Source organism: Pelodiscus sinensis, chromosome 3, assembly GCF_052426305.1.
Source record: "Pelodiscus sinensis isolate ZL-2025 chromosome 3, ASM5242630v1, whole genome shotgun sequence".
Taxonomy (NCBI): domain Eukaryota; kingdom Metazoa; phylum Chordata; order Testudines; family Trionychidae; genus Pelodiscus; species Pelodiscus sinensis.
The window spans coordinates 74228304-74252558 of NC_143054.1; the positions used below are offsets into that span (position 1 = coordinate 74228304).

Genomic DNA, 24255 nt, shown 5'->3' on the forward strand with positions numbered 1-24255 from the left:
ACCCGGGGACTGCCTGTATCTGATTTTCCCAGCTCATATTAATACTAGAGCTGGTCAAAACTCCAAATTTCTGTATGAAAAGTCATTTCAAATTGAAAACCCAGAATATTTAATTTAGAAAATATCAAAACAAAATATGCTGACAGTTTCAACACACAAATCCCAATTTTATTTTGTAAGGAAATTCATTGAGACCAGTAGAGATTCTCAAAGGGTATGTCTACGTGTTAGTTCTAAGCAAACCCCTTAGTTCAAACCAAACACCTTGGTTCGAACTAACATTACTCCTCATTTTTTGAGGAATAACATTAGTTTGAACCAACTCGTCCCGGCATGCACTTCCTGGTTTGAATCTGCTGTGATTCGAACTAGCGTGCCGGCAAGATCATGCTAATGCAACACGAGATATTTAAATCCCTGCTTTATTGACTATTTCAAATGCCTGCATTTGCATCCCTAGTTCGAACTAGAGTGCAAGTGTAGACATACCCAAATAGTTTGGGTTTCAATAAATTGTCAATATTTTTCTATAAAAATGGTGGTGGTGGTGGTGGTGGGGAGGGAGGGGGTGTTGAAAAAATTGCAGCCTATTCTATTAAAGAATAGGTTTACACTGCAATAAAACACCCATGAATGGCGTGCATCAGCTGACTTGGGCTGATGGAGCTCAGCTTATGGGAATTTAAAATTGAAGTATAGAGGTTCAGTCTCTAAAGTTGTAATACCTTTAGACAGGCTCAGGAACAGAGCTGGGAAACAAAGTGCAGGGAATCAGAGACACATTCTAACCTTTGGTTAGGTCAGATAAGACTTTTTGATTAGCTTCTCCCAATCCAAAAAATATATAGGTTGTATTGCACTGTTCCAACACAAGATTGATAATGTAGGTTGAACCTCTTTAATCTGGCATCCTTGGGACCTGACCAGTGCTGAACCAGAACATTTGCTGAACCACAGGACGTCAATATTGTCTAGCAGCATTACCAACATTTCCACTGCTTCCTGGGCTCTAAGGGTATGTCTACACAGCACAGTTATTTCAAAATAACGGCCATTATTTCAAAATAACAATGAGAGCATCTACACAGCAATTCCATAATTTCAAAATAAATTTCAAATAAATTTGAAATAATGGATGGCTTATTCCAACTTCTGTAAACCTCATTCCACAAGAAATAATGCCTATTCTGAAAAAGCCATTTTGGAATAGCAGTAGTGTGGATGCTCCACTGTTGCTATTTCGAAATAGCTCCTCTCCCAGGACCAATCATAGTAATTACTTCCCAATGGACTCTAAATCAAGGTAGAGTGTCCACATTAGGGAAGCCTGCCTCGGACTAATTTTGAGGCTTCTTTGAAGTGTAGATGTGCTATTTTGAAATAAGCTGTTTCAGAGTATTTCTTTCAGAATAGCTTATTCTGAAATAAGTGTGCAATGTAGACGTACCCTCTGAAGACATTTAGGAGTAAATTACAACTAAGTAACAGCTCAAAATACTGAGAGCCAGGACTGGTGTCTGTAAACAAACTTATAGGACTGCAGGAAATTTGGCAATATCCATGGTAAGTGGACATCCAGCTAACTAAAATCATGCCAGACTATTGATGTTGCCAGATATGATAGTGCTGGACTAGAGAAGTTCAACCTGTATTAAAATAACTACCTTGCTGATTACCAGTAGCAAAAAGAGAAGAGGCCTTATAGACCACTTACAAAAGCATGACTGAGGAAGGCAAAACTGAACCTTCAACCAGTCCTATGACCTCAGCCTTCATTCTTGTGCAGAAAAAAGATGACAGAATCAAATTTTCTATATTCTATAAAAACTAAATAAAGTAAAATTAAAGGATTCTTATCCATTACCACATATGGATGATACCTTCGATGTTGTAGTAGGTCCAGTCTGGTTTTCCAGTTTGGGTATTAAAAGTAGGAATTGGAAAGTAGAAGTGGATCCAAAAGAGAAGTGAAAAGATCTGCTAATGTGTAGGAGATTTTTATAAACTTTAATAAAAAATAAATGGGAAACTGGTGAGCTGGAACTCATATGCCAGTTTGACACCCTAAACTAAGATTTAAATCAACACATCCCCATAATTTTTTTCCCAATACAGAAAGGATTAATTGAGAAGGTAGCAGCAGCACTAAGCAGTATTTCCTATTCTACATAATATGTTTTGCAAGTGTCAGGAGAATGACATGGGCTTATTCCAAGGCTATCATATGCAGCATCTCCTGTGTGGATTCTTCCTCCCATGCAGATTTCTCTACAGGATCTGAAAAAGAAAAATTGTGCATGGACAAGATTATATTTACATGCAGACATCTGCCACATGCATGGGTATTTACGGAAAGACAATTTGTGTGTGTCTACACAGCAGGGCTTAACTCAAAATAAGTTATGCAAATTGAGCTACGTCAATTGAGTAGCTTATTTTGAAATAGCTTATTTCAAAATTGGGAGAATCTACACAGCACTTATTTTGAAATAGAGCCTTCTTCCTCCCACTTCCCTTACTACTTGGGTGAGGGTTACAGGAGTCGGAGTAAGAAGTCCTCCAGCTTGACAGTATTTCAACATTACTTTGAAATAACTGCCTGCTGTGTAAATGCAGACTAAGTTATTTCGAAATAACACTAATTATTTAAAAATAATGTTGGTGTGTAGATATACTCTTATTTATTTAGATGAAGAACAAAAACAGAGGTCTGGGTACCATTTACATACACCTAAAATGTAATAAACTATTAAATATGATGAAAAAGGATATGTTTTAAGCCCTGTATCAAATGTTTAATGTAGCCTAATGGTTCATGTAGAGCATAATACGGTTTCATGCTAAATTATATTGTTTTTCAGTTTTTCAAATAAAATAATTGTTTTTAAAATCCCAAAGTAATAAAGTGTGTGATATTTTTGCCTCTAATACTAATACTGTTACCTGACAACTATCTGCATGACACATTCTCTTTATAATAGTTTTGTTTCTTTCTATTTGATTTGTCCTTTATGGTTCTTTATTATTATTATTTGTGCTTCTTTAGTTTGGGATAGGCTTTCTGCGACACTAACATATTCTATTAATCTTTTATCACCCCTTACATGTTGTAAAGTGCTCTGTAGAATTGCCATTACCTTATAAATCACATATTGTCATCAAACTAAAAACACACTAACTACTAATAAAGGATAACATTTTGTAAAATATTCCAATGGCCACTCAAATGTAAGATAGCTCTGCTATTGCATTGTATCTATTTAGAATTTTAAGGTAAATTTTCACATTTTTGTACTATGTAAAACTATACATGATTACAGTTCATGACAGCTAACATATTTTCATGAATAATAGTAAAAAAAAGTCTTCACTAAAAATGAAAAATTGCTAATTTCAGGTATTGGAGATATCTTTTAGTACCTGATTCTGCTTCAGTTGAAACCAAAGGCAAAACTTCTATTCACTTTGGTAGGCAGAAAATTGGTCCCCCAATCCCAGATGTCTCATGTGTGGTATTGATGGCATATAACAGCCATGACTGTCAGTGAGTTATGCATACCCAATTCTCCACATGGTAGGAAGAAAGTTTACATCTTTCTTGCTAACACTGAAATGAACTGTTCCTTTAGGGAAGGGCTGCTTTTATTCTGTCATTTTCAATACAGTTAAACATGAGGTTTAGTATTGGTCACAGACCACTGATCTGTAAACTTCCTATGCACTGTCACACTGATTCGAACTAAAAGATTTTTGAGAAATTTCCATGTATGTAACTCCCCAGGGGGGAATAAGTAATTCAAAATATTTTGTAGTGTGTTAAAAAGGAATGAAGAGCATGAATCTACTCTTTACACTATACCTCTTTTTGCTGTGCTTTTGAAACTGCTTAATGGTATAATTTAAAAAGAAAAATTAACTCTGTTAATAACTTGGTGTGGATCATATGAAAATATTCCTGGCTGCTGTAATAAACTGAAATTGTGTATATAAACCTGATAGATTAGCCATGAGAATGAGTAGTCTGATTACGAACTATTAGTCTGGGATATTGCTTTAATTGAATTAGAATAATTATATATGTTCTTTGGAGAGGAATACTATAGCTTCAAAATAATGCATAAGGAAGATTTGTCTGCATCCCTGAAGGTAATCCTAACTCAGGCTGCTTACTGTCTATTAATATTAATGAAGAGAAAGGAATTGTGACAAGAAAGCAATGACATTTCTTTAAGCAAAAATTTATACAGACTGCAGTATACGCATAAGGGAAAGAAAAACCAGGAAATAGCAAATATTTTGTAATAAGCTCTTTTCTCTTTCAAGGTCACTTCATTATTGTTTCAATAATTTTCCTTTCCTGTTTCCTTCATATTTTCCTTAAGGTCTTATTCGATTACAAGAGCTTATTAAGGCTCCATCACGGTACAACCTGAGATTAAAAATCCGTCAGTTACCAGCTGACACAAAGGATGCTAAACCTTTACTGAAGGAGATGAAAAGAGGCAAAGAGTTCCATGTGATCTTTGACTGCAGTCATGAAATGGCAGCAGGCATTTTAAAACAGGTAATCATTATGTCACTTCAGATGGCCTACTATACATTTCTAAGAAATAACAAGAACTCTGTTCTCACCTTCTTTTAACAAGCCAGGGTCAGTTTTACTAAGCTCTCTCTTTTGGAATATCATAGAAATAGAAGGTTAGAGTTGGTAGAGACCTCAGGAGGTCCTCTAGTCCAACCCTCTACTTGAAGCAGAACCAAACCCAACTAAATCATTCCAGCAGGTGCTTTGTCAATTTAGGCCTTAAAAACTTCTAAGTTTGCGTCTACACAGTAGCATTATTTCGGAATAATGGCCGTTATTCCGAAATAACAATAAGAGCATCTACACAGCAATTCCATTATTTCAAAATGAATTTGAAGTAACAGATGGCTTATTCCGACTTATGTAAACCTCATTCCATGTGGAATACTGCCTATTCCAAAGTAGTTGTTTTGGAATAGCAGTAGTGTGGACGCTCCATTGCTGCTATTTTGAAATAGCTCCTCTCCGGGGCCATTCCAAGTAATTACTCCTCAGTGCCTTCTGGAGCTCTAAATCGAGGTAGCGTGTCCACATTAGGGAAGTCTGCCTCAGACCAATTTGGAGCCTACCCTGTAGTATAGACATGCTATTTCGAAATAAACTATTTCAGAGTATTTTTTTCAGAATAGCTTCTTTCAAAATACGTGTGCAGTGTAGACGTACTCTAAGGATGAAGATTCTACCACCTCCCTAGGTAACCCATTCCATGCTTCACCATCCTCTTAGTGAAATAGATTTTTCCTAATATGCAATGTAGACTTCCCTACTGCAAACCTGAAGCCATTGTTCCTTTCTCTGCCAACATATTTTATATATTGGTTCTGTGCTCAAACACAGGCACTCTGAAAGGAAAAGCAAATTGTTCAGTGTGACTTTGCACAACGAACAATTTTAATTTAGACTGCTAATTTTAATACATTTCATAATTAAATTAATGGGATTCTAGTAGTGTATTTCAACAATAGAAAACATAACCTTGTATTGATTTGTTACATTTGAGTATGGCAAAGCTGGATACTTACTATTCCCCTGTGTAAGGTGATGCAGCATAGTCAGAGTGTATTGTGGCACTGAGGGTGCAATAGTCATCTCTGAGTAATCCATTGCTGTTCTACAGTTTTGGTGAAGGAGGATTCACAACTCCCAGAGACACTCCTGAGCTGTTCCCATGGTAGGGTTTCACCACTTAAAAGGAAAATGAGGTAATTACATCATATTAATGACCTTGAAATAAACATTGTGATTGGAAATAAACACCTGAAACCATAAGACAAACCCTACAGTATCAATTCAGATATTTCATTAGCAATTATAATGCACATTTATTTTATGACCACTACATTAATAAAAGTTAGAACTGGATAGGAATTTTCCTACAAAATATTTGGGTGTTGAAAAATTCTAATTTGTCAAAACTGAAACTGCTTGTGATAAAGGGTCAGTTGAGAAGTAATTTCCAGGTTTTGAATTTTGGCTCAAAATGACTTTTCAGAATTATATTTAGTTGACACACAAAAGGTATGTCTACACTACAGAGTTTTTCCAGAAAAACTTCACTTACGTCCACACTGCAATTGCGTTCTTTCGACAGAAAATCCATGCACCACACAGATCTTTCTTTATCCTGTTTTCATTCAAATGCTTTTTATGATTCTCAGTAATTTGCAAGTTTGTTCTATTATTGAAAGAGACACTTTACCCTAATTTTCTTCTGTGTGCAAGTCATTCTCATATTAGCAATCTCGGTAAAATCACGTTTCATTATTCACAGACCGTAAATATTTAAGTAGAAAATATGTATTAATATTAGTTGGAAGCCAATAACTTTAACAATTAATTAAGTTGTATTATTGATGATACACATAATAGTTCCTATGTGAAAAGTAAATGGCTTTTTATCAGCAAAAACAAGTACTTGCTAGAGGGGAATGAACAAAAATCAATATGTCCTTTACAAATAATGTGGTGTATCTTCTTTCTATGTCCCATCTTCTCACTAGCTTCTCAGAGGAGAGTATTTATCAAACATAAAATTCCCATTCCAAGCTATTTTCACCAAATTTTAAACAATGCAAGCAAACTACTGAGAGAGTAACTCTGCTCAGAATATGCAGTGAAAATACTTTAATAAGAATTCAAGTTTTAAAATTCTGCTGCTTTTTAGAATTTTCTATTCCCTTCAATTTTTGACAATTAAAGAAAAAAATCAACTAAAGCTATTGACTTAATATACCAATGATGCTTTAAGCAGCTGACTTTAGTACTTTTGCAGAGAATAAGGTTCTGATTTGAAAATTGACTCTGTGACAATGGCATTGTGGATTTGCATGTTTATAGTCTCTCCATGACTCATTGACAGAAATGATCTTACTATCTTGTATGTGTGTGTGTGTGTGTGTGTGTGTGTGTGTTTAAAAAGATGCTTTTGCTAAATGCCAGCCAAGAAATATCATTTTCTGCCATGACAATCAAGGCGGGTTTCCAGGCCAGTGGTGTGCAAGATGAGGGTAGGGGATGCCATCTCTTCATTTTCTTCATGTAAGCTCCCCTGTAGCTCCCAGAACACTCAGAAGTCACTTACTCTCCATGAGTAGCATCTTTGCATCAGCAGCAAAACAGCAGTAGCTGATGCACAGGAAAGGGAAATAACTTTTCTGTTTGCTCTCCTTCTGGAAAATGAGAACCTAACGCACCCCACAACAGGAAATATATAGGATTTTTATTGACTTGGCATATACTTGGGCAGATAGCACCTACTTCCCTCCCAACATGCAACTACAGTGCTTGGCATGGGGAGGAAAGAGATTGGTCCTTAGCTTAAGCTTTTGTGGGGCAAAGATATTAGAACTTGCATATAAACCAGAGGTGGACACAAGTTCTTTTTTTTTTCCCCTTGGAAGGAGAGGTTGAAAGGGAGGTCAGTTTTTCGGGCTATATAAAGGAGTGTAAAGTTTGGGGAGGTAGGTGTTTATACTGAGGCTGGGGAAAGACAGAGAAAAAATTGAGGGTAGATGTGGGAAGAGGATGGAGAGGAAAGAAAGGGAAGGACTGTGATAGTAGATAATGAGAAATCAACACAAAGGATATGTCTACACTGTAGTTCTTTTTTGGAAAAAGGTACGCAAATTGCAAACTGCATTTTGCGTACCTTTTTTCCAATTCTTATTTCGAAAGAGACTTTTCCGACATTGGGCCGGTCTCCAAATGTGGGAAAAACCTCCACTTTCAGAAGAGCCCTTATTCCTCATAAAATGAGGAATATAGGGCTTCCGAAGAACACGCCTGCTTTTTCAGAAACTGATCCAAAAAAGCAGACACGTTCCCTGGATGCAGCAGAGTTTTTCTGGCTTATCAGAGGTATCCTGGAAAAACTCTGTAGTGTAGACATAGCCTAAGAGAAACTCCTCTCATAGCTATTTTATCTCTTCAGCACTAAGAACGTAACTAAAAGATTTAGTTGAATATTGTTGAATATACATCTTAATTATACAAAGGAGGCTGTTCAGCAGAATGCTTTTCGCATTGGAATTGTACTCTAACGTAGAAGATTAAGAAATTAGAATGTGGAGAGAGCTCCATCCCACTGTCTTGAAACTATATTGAAGAATATTTATTTTTGTTCTGCCAACAAAAATATATACAAAATTGAAAATACACAATTGAGTTGAAAATATTTGCTGTTCTGCTTTTAGGAAGGTAAGAAAACCTATTTGTTAGTTTTCTGTAAGTTTTGAATAATGATACTTATATTTGATGGTAAATGCTCCATTAATGCTAAAGATATATGGGAAAAGTGTCCAAAAGTTGGATCCTGGATCTCTCTCTTTCTCTCTCTGTCAATCAGCATTCTACTTATTTTGTTAGTGCTAGTTTTTAATTGACAAATATTGTTAATCAAAGTAGACTTGTGTTCTCATTAGGTCATTATTTATTGAGACATTATAAATACAATGAAGTAAAATATTCTTAATTCACATTCTGTGTGGCAAGTTAATGCTCCCATTAATATGTAAAACTATAAGCCTCTTTCACAATTACTGCTCTAAACATTCTAATAATAATCTTTCTATCAGGAGATCTGGTTCATAAATTCCTTTAATAGTCAGTAATCTGTTCTAACTATTAAGAAATGATTTGCTTGACCTAATTTTAGTATAATTCCTACCTTATAGTCTATTCTCAATAGTATTCTACTTCTGCTTCTAATTTGCTGTACAGGTGCGATTAAGGAGTATATTATATGACCGCAGAAATATTAATTTTTTGTTTTATTTTTTTAGGCTTTAGCTATGGGAATGATGACAGAATACTATCATTATATCTTTACCACATTGGTAAGTAGCTTATAAAACATGCTGATGGCACTGAATTAAAGCCTTAGTTATCTTAATTACATTACTTGACAATGCGAATGAAATCTCTCAGTAATGGTGTATGAGTACGGGATGTTTTCTCCATCAAGTTTTGTTACATTCAATGAGAAATCATGAGATATTTTAATTAATGTTCAGCACTGCACACTGGAAAATGATAGATCTGAGAAAATTATTTTGTGGCATTACAGATTTTAACTTTTGAGTAGAGCTGAGAGCATAATGATACAACAACTAATAATTATTCTGAATCTTGCCATTTTTCTCTTTACTGTTTTTTGCTATGTACAATTGTAAAATTCTCAGATATATTCCTTATTACACGTTAGTTATTAATTCCTTTAGCAAAAAAATCTTGGTCCATATATGAGTCCTAAATAATTTGTTTTGAATAATTGCAACCCACATTTTAAAATTTCTGTGTAGTTGTGATTTGATTTGACTAGTCAATGCTATGAGTGATTTGAGCTTTCTGTCTCATTTTATTTATTTATTTGCTTTATATTTTAGAATGGACTTTTAAACTAAATTTTAAAATCTGGATTTTGCTGTAATTACATATTTTCATTTGCTTCTTGGAATACTAGTTTCTTTAGATGAATCAAGGACCAGCTTGAATCAGTGACAGCAAAGGATAATTTGGCATATGCCAGCAGCTGATAGATTTTGATGCTACAGTACAGCTCTGTGTCTTGCAACAGAGTCTCAGATGCTTTGATTTATTAATTGCTTCTTACTTGACACAGTGAAAGTCCTGTCAAATAAATTTTCCAATCACAGCATTTAGAGCAGTCTTCAGTCTTATTCTCCGGTGATTGATTCTGGGGTCTAATGCGCTAGCTCATTAATACACTGAGCTGTTGTGTATATTTATTATACTTTTGTGTAAACATGAATGTGTTTGGATTGAATAATTAGTTATGAGGTTGGTGGGTTTTGTGCAGATGTTTGAAAGCATCTGAAATTTGAGGGAAAGACATTCTATAAGAGTACAGCATTACAACAACAGTTCTCATGACTTTTAGGTATTCTGCTAAAATGTTCAATGCCTTTAGAATAAGGACACAAGTATGGAAATGTGTAAATAGATATCAAACAGACACATTCTGAATTCCTACATATCCAGTACTCAATATGTAATGAGAGAGGTGTCGGGGCATAAACAATTAAGGGTTTAACATCGGCAATTTTTTTACATTGATAACTGCAAGCCCAGAGGTGCTGAGACTATGAACTGCCAAGTCTAAAGATACTGGGGCTCAGCCTAGATAAGCCCTGGCACAAATTAAGCACTGTACATATCCTATACATTGTCTACAAAAATAATAACATAAGCACTAATTGGAATCTGGAAAGGTTCCAGATTAGGAACTGTTAGATTAGGTTCAAATTCTAATGTTAACAATATACAATTATTCATATCGTGCTTTCCCGGCTCTGTTTGCTCTTCATTAGGTAAATACATGAATTCTGATAAATATCAACCCTAACATTACCATTTCACAGATGCAGTGTTTATCAACAGGCCACATGGAGCAGGACTGCTAAATAAGGATCTGTATCACCTTCACTACTCACCTTCACAACTGCAATATTACCTTCTGAAGACCTCTGGACTCATTGTTTTTAAAGTACTTGGTCCATCTGAACATTTTTTCTAACCTTACTCTTTCCTCTACAGACATGGCTGGGTTTTTTTTAATAAAAAAGTTGTAGTACTGTAGATAAATGAATAGATTAGATTAATTAAGGATATTTACATATTCTGAAGAAAATGAAAATATTGTATTCAGTGATTGATATGAAAAATGTATAAAATTCAGAATGTGCAATAAGTTATTGGGATATGCATTTTTTTCTACACCATGCAACTGAAAATGTCTTAATTTAATAATGAGCTTTTCAAATGTATTCTGTTTTTGAGACAATAGAAATTGTCTATAAGCTTTTCTGTAGATCATTAAGTAAATAATGGTACTGATGATAGAGCAAGATAAAACCTAGACGAGTGAGTACCACTTAGAAGAGAGAAATTATCTGAGGAAAGTTCAGGGATTCTATATTTTATTTTATTATTTAAATTTAATATCTGAAATATAGAAAAAGTAATTATTAAAATAGCAAATAATATTCAAGTTTGATTAAGATTCATGATGTATTTATAACTAGCAACTTTGCCACTGGGCTTAATTTTTTTCCTAACGTGCTTTGTTTAAGGCTGTGGGATATGTTCTTTCCTGTGTACATATAGGGAATTCCCACTACCATCAATAGGCTTATGTGTGCATAAAATAGAGGAAATAGACCCCACCTGAACCTATATATGGAATATATAGTGCTTTGTAACATGTACTATACCATTTATCATGGGAAGTTTCAGAGCTTATATACAGATAAGTGGTTAAATGCCTCAATTAAGAAGGGACATATGTAAAGCATTTATGTGACATATATCTCTTTCAGGACCTTTTTGCTCTGGATGTAGAACCCTACCGGTACAGTGGGGTTAATATGACTGGATTCAGAATCTTAAACACGGAGAACAGCCAGGTGGCTTCCATCATTGAAAAGTGGTCCATGGAACGATTGCAAGCACCTCCTAAACCTGATTCAGGTTTGCTGGATGGATTTATGACGGTATGAATACCAATTTATAGATTAGTTTGTGCCTGCCTGTCTAATTACAAAATCCTTAGACTTGTAATTTGAAGTCCAGTCACTCAGTTGTTCTAAAATCTCATTTTAATTATTGCCTACAGATGAGTCAATAGTTGCATTCACAATTGATGGACTAAAAATGTGACTTAAGACTGGACAACCACACAAATTTTACCTCAAAGAGATACCATAACAACCTGATATTTTAAAAGTGATGGTATTTTTACTTTCTTTGGTATCTTTTGACCTATGCTCTTTGCTTAATTGCATTTAAAAAGGAAGCATATTGTGGACTGTGTTAAATCCAGTTCCGTTTGGTCATGGCACAGAAAAATATTTGCCCGGTGTTAAAATGGATTTCTTTAAATGCATAATAATTATGTAATTTAACACAAAAACTTCTCATTTATTATAAAAGAGTAGACTTTGTTTTCTCAAGTCAGTTAACATTTCACTAAATAACAAGTTTTTCAGACTATTTTAGAAGTCTCTAGATCCATAATTTTATCCAATGGCTTCTAATAATCCAAAAATCCAATAGTAATATTGCTAGCCAATGTTATCCCTTTTTCATACGTAGAGCTCTTCTTCCAATTAACTCTGTGTGTCTTATATACCTTATTTATTTTTTCACTCTATCCAAGTGTGGTAATTATTATTATTATACTTATCTTAGAGATGGGAAAAGGGAGGCTGAAATTAACACATATGTTTTCAAATGTATAGTCAGCACCTGATGCATTTTGGAAATTTACAGACTCATATTTATACAGCACTGTGACGGGGCTAACCTGCCCCGCACTGAGCAGGAGGTCGAGGAGCCTGTTTATTGGGTAGAGTACGCCCCTCCCCCACAGCCCTACTGGGTATGCTCGAAGTGCAGCCTCATTATAAAAGGCTGCCGGGCTGCTCAGTTGGGGCAGACCGCAGGGGAGGAAGGAGCTCCGGTCCCAGCTGCAGGCCTGCAGCCGGACGTGCCGCCAGATTTAGAGCCGGGGGTACTGCCGCTACGGCTGCTACCATCCCTGGGCCGAGCACGGCCCCAACGCCGACTCCGGGGGACGGCCCGCCCCACTGCAGTGGACAACCCTTGCGCTGCTGCCCCAGAGACGGGACCGGCTGACGTTGCTGCCACCAGCCCAGCATCGACAGGTGGGACCGCCGCCGGCTGTGAGGCTGGGGTAGGAAGCAACCCAGGGCAAGGGGCAGGGACCCCCCAGTGGGCTCGGCACATTTTGGGGAGGACCCCCCGCTGAGCCAGTGGTGGGAACTGCCCACCACTACTAGAGCCTTGGGTTGGGATCCGGTGGAGAGGGAGGGCCCGGACCCCCCTACCCCAACCCCTCAGACTGCAGACTAGGCCTCCAGGCCTGTTGTGACTGCGGACTAGGCCTCCAGGCCTGTTGTAACTGCTAAGCTAGGCCTCCGGGCCTGTTGTGACTGCGGGCTAGGCCCCCGGGCCTGTTGTGACTGTGGGCTAGGCCCCCGGGCCTGTTGTAACTGCTTTAATCTCGGGGAGAAGGGAACGGGGTGGGGAGGACCCTGTCACAAGCACCCACAGAATATATAGCATGGGGGTATGTTAAGAAGGAAGTTTGATTCCTTGATCTAAATGGCCTTGTGCCATTTGTATGTTCATGGTAAAGTACAATGTAATCATTTGTGGTTTAATAGTAGGTATTCATTGATCTGTTTAAATTGCTTGTAGGATAACATAATCTATTTTGTGAAAAAGAAATATTACGGATGATATCTCAGCCTCCATTGAAGGTCTTGGGAGTTTTGTCATTAATTTCAGTGGGACCTATGTGATTATGCCTTATGTATATGCTTGTCTAGAGCCATACATACTAATGGTATTTTAATTTTAACAATTGTGGTATTGAGAGAGACTTTTATAATATGCACTATTTAATGGATCTGTTAAAGTTAATTTCATCATAAAGGTTTTTATACTAAGCAGTTTATTTAAACTCCATGCACTGTAATTACTCTTTCAGAAGTTTTGCTAGATTTCTATGGAAATTACAGAACTAATTCCTACCTTATTGTTGTCTTAGACCTGGATAACTCCATTAGTATAAACTGACTTGTACCTGACTTACATTGATGTGACTGAGGTCACCTCAGGCTTTACTATCATAAGGTGCCCAACAAAGTATCAAGCTTTTATGAGAGCTGTCTCTTCACTAATCCCATCGACACACATTGGCGATGAATGACTTCTGTCTAGGTTCAGCAGTGATCTAGAAGAACTGCATCATGCTTCTGAAGAAGCCATCATTTGTCTAGACAGTTATTCACGTGCTAAATAAACAAACTAATCCTATAGCAAGTATTTAAAATACTGTGGCTTTTCCCTAACAATGGTATTGGGCAATTGCCATATGCAGGTCTACAGGCAGCAGATGGTGTCAACCACCGCCATGGCACCATCTCTTTCTGCCAGAGATATTTCAGAAAACACTCCCCAAGTCTGAATTTCTACATGTGAAGCAGGTCAAAGGCAGGAGCATGTTTTGTTCTTTTTCAGGACACTGAGCAGTAACTCCATCAAAAACTTAATATGCCCCCAGGCTGTGTTACCTCTTCTGTGTCCCTTCCTCCAAGGGCACCATTTCAGGAGGGAAGGGGCAAAAGCCATGCAAACTGGGACACTTCTTACTTTTCTTTCCATTCCTTTGACTATCTGGGAATGAGGGGAAAGTACGCCATTTCTGTACATGCCTCTCACTCCTGGCTGGTGAAGGGAGGGTAATTCACAAATCTGTGCACCTTCTTCTGTCTCCCTGATAGCCAGAGGAATGGGGGAAAAAGCAAGCAGCATTCCAGTATGCACAGCCACTGTCTTGCCTGCCCTCAGGAAATGGCACCCTTCCCTCCCTCTCCAACCTTCTGCATAGAGTAACCCCATCCACTGGAGAGTCCAGGAATGGACAGTAGTAGAGGAGGTCCTTGGATTATAGTTGCAGTGTGCTTCCAGGGAAAGCCTTGTTAACCATGGAACCAGTGTTCCAGTAGAGAGCCTGAAAGTGGAGCTACACAGGCTAGAAACCAAAAGTGAAATCTTTGTCCATTGAAGTTAGTTCACCCCAGATCTACTTCTCTTTCCTGTATAGCAGTGGGCCATAAGTAGAAGATATATTACATAAAAACACAGAGAGAGTCTCAGAGGTTTTGTAGATCTGTTTCCTGAACCTCAAGTTTTACTAAGAAAAAGGATGACCTAGCTAATTATAATTGTACTTAATCCTTAAAAACACCTAATTTTAAATGGTAGATAACCAAAAAGATTTTTCCTGTTAAACAAAATCCCCAACCCTATTGTTTTTCACTCCTACTATTGTTGATTTTTATTTATTGTATTACAATTGTTTTCATGTTTTAATTTGTTGGGAAAAAGTTGAAAACCCCCGCAATTATCACATTGGCTAGAGAAGAGGAGTCCTTACTTTACGCTTGCAGTATAATATTAGACTAATGTAACAAAAATAGAGCTTTTATAATATCTGTGCTAACGGAGCTTCGTCGCTTCTGATTTTGTGAGACACTACAATAATATTTAATATGAAACATAAAATCCTGGGTTATTTGTTAAATATTGGGATCTGGTTATTAGATAGATAGATAGATAGATAGATAGATAGATAGATAGATAGATAGATAGATAGATAGATAGATAGATAGTGCTAAACGAGTCACATAAGACTAGGTACAGGTTGGACCTGGCTGGTCTGGCACCCATGGGACTGACTGGTCATACATGAGGGATTTTGCCATACCAGGGGAGGTTATATCTGGCCCCACTGCTACTGGCTCCCCTCAGCCCTGGACCAGCCACCAGCCTCCTGGCCGGCTCCCTCCCCCATCTCTGTCTTGCCCAGTAGCCCCACAATGGTGCACTGGGCTCCTGGCTTTGCCATGCAGCCCTGCTAGGTTGTACCTAACCATCCAGCTGCAGGGAGTCCTTGTTAACAGAGGTTCAACCTATAATATTTAGAACCTTTTTTATGCAAGTGAAGGTTTTTAATATGTATTAAGAATTTTAAAGATACCGAATATTAAATCACAATCAATGGATAATGTAAACAATTAAACATTTTTAAAGTGTATGAACCTGGTCCCTCTTAAGCAGAGTCATGTCAACACAGCTGGGATAGCTATAGAGACAGGAAAATGATCATCCTATCATCTACTTTCACTTTGATTAGTGTTACTGAACCATATTTATTAATTGGAAACAATTTCAAAAAAGTTTTAATTCTATTTCATTTCATAAATAATTTGAAACTATTGCAACTTCTAAGTATTATCATGTATAATGCTGTATGTTAAAGAATATTGTTTGTCCCCTTCTATTTGTAAATAAATGAAACTTAAGTGGCCTTAGAAATAGGCATAAAGAAGAATTTAAGATTTTAAATCTCTTCTCACTAGTTCTACTTTGTGTCCCCTTTGAGAGAAGCGAAACAAATAATGGGCTTCTGGTTACTAGACAAAGAATTATTGCTGGCCATAGCACCATTTCCATTTGTCAGTACATGGGACTACAGTGCTTACACATCTCATGTTCTTTCTTTGTTATGTTGTTGTAAAGAAATACGAAGCTCAGCAAAGCCTATAGTATCTGGGACAAAGACCTATTATTGCTACTAGTAATATAGTCATTTGTCACTATATAAAGCCACAGACCTTCCACATTACATCCTTGCTTTATCTTCAAGCTATAGAAGGAAATAGAGGGAAAGGAATTGGATTCATTTATGAGCTCTCATGGCTTAGCTAACCCTTTAATTGGCCCTAGAAGCGATCACCAGAGCCAACCATTCAGCCACACGGTAATAAATTGTTCTGCTTCTTGTAGAGGTAGATGAAAGGGAATAATTTCAAACCTTTTTTGACAGATGGCTTTTTGATTGGCTTTCGTCCTTAAGAATTCTAATTTTAAGTCTGTTGAAGTTATTCTCTGTTTGCCAGCAATGGGTGAGGTGGTTGCCCTGGATTTAACAATCTTAAATATAAATTAACCTTTCAATGTAAATGGTCATGGGTAGGGACTTGAGAAAGGGAATATCAATGACCCCATGTATAATTTCCTTCAAATCATTCAGGTGGGGGGGGGGGGGGGGAAGACTTGCCTCTTTCCATAGAATGTGACCATTTTCTTTCCCAATATCTTCATATGATTGTGGGTCAGGGTCTTTTCCATGAAGGCATGACCATGAGTGAATTACCTTTAATACCTCATGCTGGGATAATACAATGTTGAGGCATGTCCTCGAGGTGGTGAATTGAAGAAATCCTCCATGGTATTATCTCGAGGGGTAGTGTCAAAAAATATGAAATAAGGTGTCATGGACTGACAATACCTAGGAAAAGGTTAAACCCTGGTTTCAATCTGGGACAGACACAGCTTGCTAAGCACTTTTAGCCACATCTATCTAGGAGAAGGAAACTCAGATCTCAAACCTCGAGTGTGAATGTCCCAGTTTCTGTGTCTGTGTATAATGGTTAGTAAGAGAAGAAAGAGTGGGGTTGCAACTAACAAGTCGGCCTCACTTAAATCCATTCATGTGTGAAAGTACTTCTCTTAAGGCTAAAGATCTACCTCTTGTTGATTAAAGTCCTATGTCACTGGGAAATTATGTCAGATGCAGGTGGAGTATATCACTGGAAGCGTCTAGCTACAATCCTTAACACAGGCAGCCTGGGTATGACGACTGTCTGTCTGCTGAACTGAAAAAACAGCAGCTCCTGTATCCTGCCCGAGTGACAAAGCTGCCTTATTTAGGGACAGCCCTGCTTTCTTTGAAAGATGAGGGGAGAGAACAGTCCCTAAAGACAGCTTGTTGCAGTTGATTCCTGTTGGAAAATCAATGACTAAGCAAAAACTACACGTCAGGTTCTTTAATGTGTGGACACTTCTTGAATGCAGGGCATTGGTAGAGAACTTGCACATTCTAACATTGTCGCTACAGCTTTGAGTAAAATGTACATCTTTGGTACCAGTCAGTTCACAAACCCTGGAGCAGGCTATTCGTATTATTATGTGGGCTATATTGAGAGGCACCCAAAACAAGCAAGAGTTGATTTTATCATCAGGACATCATCAGTTCCCCAGCTTAAATCCCAGACATACACCCTCAGTCCTCACCATGCAGAGATTAGACTGAGGCATGGATAATGCCTTTCTCTTGTTAGTGCATATCCACCCATATTGCCTATTGCAAATGATGAAAAGGCTTTTCATGAGAGCCTGAATTCAGTAATCTCTTCAGTATCTTTGAATTCCAAGTTATATATACTTGGCAATTTTAGTGCTAGAATTGGTCAGGACCGCACCATATGACAAAAGGTGCTTGAACATCCTGGTATTGGAAGTGAGAACTCAAGTGACAGCCTCCTTCAAATTTGTGTGTTCAGCATGAACTTGCAAGCACATTCTTCTAAAAGGCAAACAAATACTGAGCAACTTGAATCTACCCTCTGTCTAATTATTGGCATGTGATTTTGTTTTATAATGAAATAAAGATCTCTGTGATGTTAAGTTGACTCATGTAATGTGAGAGACTAGCTCCTGGTCTGACCATTACATGGTATACAGTGACATCTCCTTTGAGCCTTTGTCTGTCATAATGTCATCATCAAGTAGTTAGAGATGGATTAAATTTGAAATGCCTGAAATACAAGCATTGCTTCAACTGAGTCTTGATGCCTCTTTAGTCATTGACATTGAAGTTCCAGAGCAGTCTTCCACTATTGAGGAGGACTGGATTAACATCAAGGAAACAACCCATAAAACTGTTGTTGAAGTACTAGGTTTTTGAACACACAAACGATTAGTTTGATGATAAGTACAAAGTTGCTTGGACTGTTCTTGAAAAGATGCATGTAACACTCCTGGCCGAGGTCAATGATGAAGAAAATGACTCCAGGAAATCAGAATATATCATGCTAGCTAAGCAGAGGGCACAAGTCAAATTATGGCAAATGAAAGAGGACTGTTAGTAATGTGTGGTTACTAAACATTTTTTAATGCATTTGGTAAAAGAAAAATAATGTTTTACTATAAGGTCTAGACTTGCTTTCACTTTTGAAAGAAGGTATGCAAATTTGCATATCTTCTTCCAATCACTTTTTTTGAAAGAGATTCTTTAGAAAAAGAAAGTAGTCTAGATGCAGTTCTTTTGAGAAAAAACCTGTTTTTGAAACCTCATTTTTTTGGTAATAGCTATCACTCCCTGCCTATCACTCCATGTATTTCCCAGAAAAATATATATAAACAACTAAATAATACTACTGCTACTTTCATGAAATTTGACAAAGTAAAATTGATTTACAAATATCCATAAGTAGCACCTTCCTAAAAAAACACACATCAAAAATATGATGAGAGATACAATGAAATGGATGATCCAGGACAAGAACTGTACAGCATGAATAAAGTGGTATGATTTTATAATTCTTCTGCTGCACACCTATTAATCTTCCATGATGTAATATGCCTCAAGTCAAAGCTTAGTATGCATAATTAAGATGACCTAACAAGCACTACTGCTTTATTAACATAAAGTTTTCCTTTCTAATTGCTTTGCCTATTATCTGATTTAGTTATCTGCTTTTACTCTGTGTGGAAAAGAATTTGTTTTTTTTTTCTATTCTAAGTATTAATTCCATCCTTTAACATTCACTTTAGTATCTAGATATGCAGGCACAATGAAGCATTATGATGCTTGAAGAATGCTATATCTAAGGTCAATACTCAAGTCTTCTCTGAAAAAATTAGACTTGAATTCAATATGTTTTATAGACCATCTAGAAAAATGGATCATGATAATGTCAATTTGAGCTTGGTGAATATAAAAATATCTACAATGTTTTCTATCTCTAAATTTCCTTGTTTATGTTTTCTATTTTTATCTTTCTCCTTCCTTTTTCTTAACCACCTATGTGAATCTAATCCCATTTTTCAGCTCAAATTCTTTCCATAGTGAAACATAATAATATTTCTTGGTGTGAAAACGAATCGTAATACAAATTCACAGTGCTGCTAAATTCTCAATGCAAAATTTTGGAGATTTATTACATGCTGTGTTGTGTTTAGGCTGTGTGTGTATGAGATTTTTGTCTGACCCACAAGCATCCAATATATATCCTTTTTCACATCAGGTAATTGGATTTGTGTATAGCTGCTAAAATAATTGTAGTGGCATTACTGAAATTAGTAGAGTCTTGTTGCTTACCAGGAAACCAGATACAGAATCATGTTGGTTTGGGGGGTGCATACTTAAGCTCTCAAGTACTCCCCTGCATTTCTGCACCAACAGCATAATGGACATCTGCCTTTGCTGTATGTTCATTATTTCCCTTCACCATGACAACATCTCCCCTCCTCCCAAAAAAAGTTGATTCATGAATATCAAGGGCTGTAGAAACTGAGAGGGTAGACCATTGCAGACTCCTTTCCCTCTGGGTATTCCTCAATCCAAATTTGCATGGAAATCAATGCTAGTTGATACGTCCTGCAACTTCACTAGATTAAGCTTCTGAATAAAGAATAAGTTTAGGGTGTGTCTTTATGAGCAGAAAACTGATTTTCATTAGTCTAACATAGTTGAAAATACCTAATAAGATACTGTGTGGCCATGTTGTAGCTAGTGCAGGAGCCTAGGCATCAAGCGCAATAACCTGCATCTTTGTAGCATTTTTCAGTTGTATAAACTAACTCAGTTGAGTGTGAAGATCTATCAGATTGGAATCCCAGTGTACAGACTCTTGGATACCCCATGAACTCTTAGACTACTTTATCCAAGGAGCTCTGTGGAGATAAGATGCTACAGGAGGTACTGCCCATAGATTTTCAGGGAAACAGCACCCTGTGACCCACTGATTGGTCCATGCTCACTATTTAACCCTGTAGAGTGGTGTCAGAAGTTGTATGGGTAGCCATATACATTTCTGGATTGCTTTCTGGTCTCCAGTCTCTGCTCCCTTGCTTATTAATCCTGGCTCTAGTGATTGTTCCAATCCTTGCCACTGACTACTGCCTGTGGCTATCCAACTCAGTTTCATTGATAGGCAAGACTTCTCATGTCCCAGCCCCTTAAACTGACATGAAACAATTGGTAAACATACCCTTTCTGTCCATCAAGACAAGACCTTATTGAGACTGGGAAAACCAGGGCCCAGGAAGCTCTGGAAAAAGAACACTTTCTGTTCTGTGGCCCATGAGAATTGGTAGGTTTGAGCTACTGTAGTTATCACATGGGTACACTGGGGTCTGTGGGTAAAGGGACTGGAAATCTTGGTTTCTTCTCTTGGCTTGGGCAAGAAAACAAAGACATGCTTCCAGGAGAAGAGTAAATAAGAAACTTGTCTTGATGAAACCTGTGTCATTTCCTTTCCATTGTTTAGATAGAGGAGCATTGGGTCTTGAAACTTTGCAAGTGATTCAGACAATGGCAGCGGTATCACAAAATGTTAAAGGCGTGAAAAGCAGGAGATTCTCCAAGCTTGGGTTGATGAGCTGTATATATCTTTCCCCGTGCCTTTATTGTAGTACTCAATTCATTTGCCATTTCTACACCTTACACATATTGCTCCTATTGCCTAGCACTGTGGGGTCCTTGTTCCTGACTAGGGATCCCACGCACTATATTCAGTCACTTCTGTAATAATGATAGCGTGCACATTTCTGGATTTATGACCCGTCAGTATGTTTCCCCACATTAGTGCAACAGTAATGCAATGTGTATTGCTACATTATTACTGCAATAATTGGTGGAGGAACTTTTCTGGCTTAAAGCATGGTTGCTGCTGTTGTTGTATCAAGTAGGTAGAGATTCTTTTCTTACCTGAAGCTGCAGAGTAGTCTCTCCTTAGGCTAGGAAGATTCTGTACTAACTCCAGTGTTTGGACCACTTGTCCTGATAGTGTGACCAATCTAGGGGACATTTGAACACAATACAACCTAATTCCAATTGACAGGATTTCTGTGTGGATTTCTCTTTTGGTTGGTGAATGTGCATATATAGACGTACCTGACTTTGCCTGGGTTCTGCAGAGAGGGAGATAGCAATGTGGGGGTGCAGGAATCAGGGCAGGACCTTGGGAGGGCAGTGCAGGAGGTTGGGGGTGGGGAGTGCAAGAGTGAGGGTTGGGGGATGAGGAAGAACTCAATACAGGAGGGCCCATCCAGCATAGGCCTTTTCTCTTCCCCAGTCCTCGTCCCCCCCACACACACTCTCAGGTCCTTTTTTCTCCCCCCAGTTCCTGGCCAATCAAGGGCTTCCTCCCCACCCCCTCCAGTGCTGTGGCCATAGGCTGGGAATGGGAAAAAGGGTTTGGGGCAGAAGGGCTATTTACCTGGTATGTTGGCAGGCAAGATGGTGGAGCCTCAGCCCTGCTGGCCACTCTCTTGGTGGTATGCCTGCCATAGAATAGCTCTCTCTTGCAGGGTCCCTGCCCCCAAGTGGCCCCTCTCAGTATTGAATCCCTCTGAACAGCCCAACCTCTGTCTTTCCATGTTATGGAAAACAGTCCCCTTCCTGGTACTTACTATTGTCCTGGTGCGACCAACTCCTAACCTTGCTTTAAGTTAACAGAAGAGAAGTCTCCATACAAAATTTGGTGGCCTAGCTCTTACCATTTAAGAGGAGTTCTTGAACAAATGGATTTTGGGACACAGACACACAAAACTCTTATCTATCTATCTATCTATCTATCTATCTATCTATCTATCTATCTATCTATCTATCTATCTATCTATTGTGTGTGTGTATATATATATATATATGTATAAATGCGTGTGTGTGTGTGTTTAAAATGTTGTGATTGTATTCAATTCGTTAATACACACAGTTACACAACTCTCTTACTATTTGTATCAGGGAAACATCAGTCTTGTATAACACTTTATAAGTGCAGCTGGCAGAGAGAGAACACATTATTCAGACATCTGTTCTTTGGGTGGGAAGGAGACAAAACTAGGGATAAAAAACATAGACTGTCTCTCTTCTCAATGAGATTTTGATCTTCATAATATAATGTTGTGAAATCTTTTCTTTTGGTGGCAGCAGCTAAAATTGGAGAAAAGAATATTTTTTTCTGCCCTTTTTTTTTGTTTTTGAACATTCAGAACTTCCTCTTTGTCTCTCAGATTAATTTAATGGTAGCAGCTTTTCCATACAGGTCACATGGCATGTAATTTCCATTCTCACTGGAATGCCCAGAGTAGATGCAACTTACAGGAACATTTTTTTATATTGTCACCCCATCTTCAGCATGGCATTAATTTTTTATCAAAATTTATTTGAGAGGTGAAGTATTGCCAATTCCTATTACTTTATCTTGAATCTTAGAAGAGTTGGTGGTTTTTGTAATGGTCCAATTCCTAAACATCATGATGGTAAGGAATGTCAGCTTTATTATTTTAAAGTAAATTTCTAGCTCTGATGGGTGCAGAGAAAAAAAAACTGAACACACAGCCGCTGCATGTGCCGGAGGAAGGAAATACTTCCCCCTTAGTTTTTAAAACAGTAATTTCAAATATAGGCTCATTTTTTTGGAGGGCTTGAGTCATGATTTTTCAAACATTTCATGTTTTCCATCCTTAGGGTGTTTGTTGTTAATTATAAGGCTGATAGTTTGTTTTAAGGTTAGCTGATTTTCTGTCTGCCTTCTCCATTGCTTCATTCATTCCCTTTTCATGGAGTTCATAATAGAATTCATTGCTTCAAATTAGCTCTCCAAGGAAGTCACTTTGGTGAGGTTTTCTTTCAGCATATTTCTAAAAGTTGATTCACTTTCTTCTTACTTTCTTTTAATATCTTCAGTGTGTGCTCTCACTGATGTACAGTAACTCCTCACTTAACACTGTAGTCATGTTACTGAAAAATGCTACTTTAGGCAAAACAGATATTAAGCGAATCTGCTTTCCCTATAAAAATTAATGTAAATGAGGTAGTTTCAGTTCCAGGGAAATTTTTTTCAGCAGACAAAAGACAATATATACATATACTCTATATGTTTAAAATTTTTTTTTTAAAAATAATACTGTATACAGCCATGATGATTCTGTCACTTGATTGAGGTGCTGTAGTCAGAGGGTGGAATATTTCCCAGGGAATGTCTTGCTACTAAATGATGAACTATCACTAGGCTGAGCACTCAAGGGTTAAACAAAATACATTTGCTGCAATCCTGTGGTTTTTAAGCAAACTAAATCAGTGCTATAATGAGATCTGAGTGGGGTTAATTGCATCTGCAGACACTTGACTTTTTATTGAGCTCTGACCTTTATATACATTCTTGAATATATATCTATATATATTTGATTTAACTGATACCTATGAAACTATAGTTCCTTAACTTTAAAGCCATAAAGAAATAATTTATATCCTAGAAACGATTGGGTGATAACTTTTGCTTATAAGACATCCAATGGGAGACAATAAATTTTGTCATGAGCTTAAAATTAAATATATATTTATATATCTTTTTGATCTGCTTTGATGAAAACCCCATTGAAATTAATGTTAAAAAAAAAAAAAGGCCACTGACTTCAATGAACTTTGGAACAGTCCCCAAACTGATTGCTCCCTCTGTGCTTCGAGGAGAATATTTGATGATGTAGGCAAC

At 37.4% G+C, this 24255-nt stretch overlaps 1 protein-coding gene across 3 annotated transcripts in view; it reads left to right on the forward strand.

Annotated features, from left to right (window-relative positions):
- GRIK2 (glutamate ionotropic receptor kainate type subunit 2) overlaps positions 1 to 24255 on the forward strand; it is a 622020-nt gene that overhangs the window by 241359 nt on the left and 356406 nt on the right. For all 3 annotated transcript variants that reach the window (XM_075923935.2, XM_089777200.1, XM_089777199.1), the window contains exons 5-7: positions 4383 to 4564; positions 8866 to 8919; positions 11422 to 11595. In XM_075923935.2, the coding sequence (XP_075780050.1) occupies positions 4383 to 4564; positions 8866 to 8919; positions 11422 to 11595 (410 nt within the window). The remainder of the gene's footprint in view (positions 1 to 4382; positions 4565 to 8865; positions 8920 to 11421; positions 11596 to 24255) is intronic.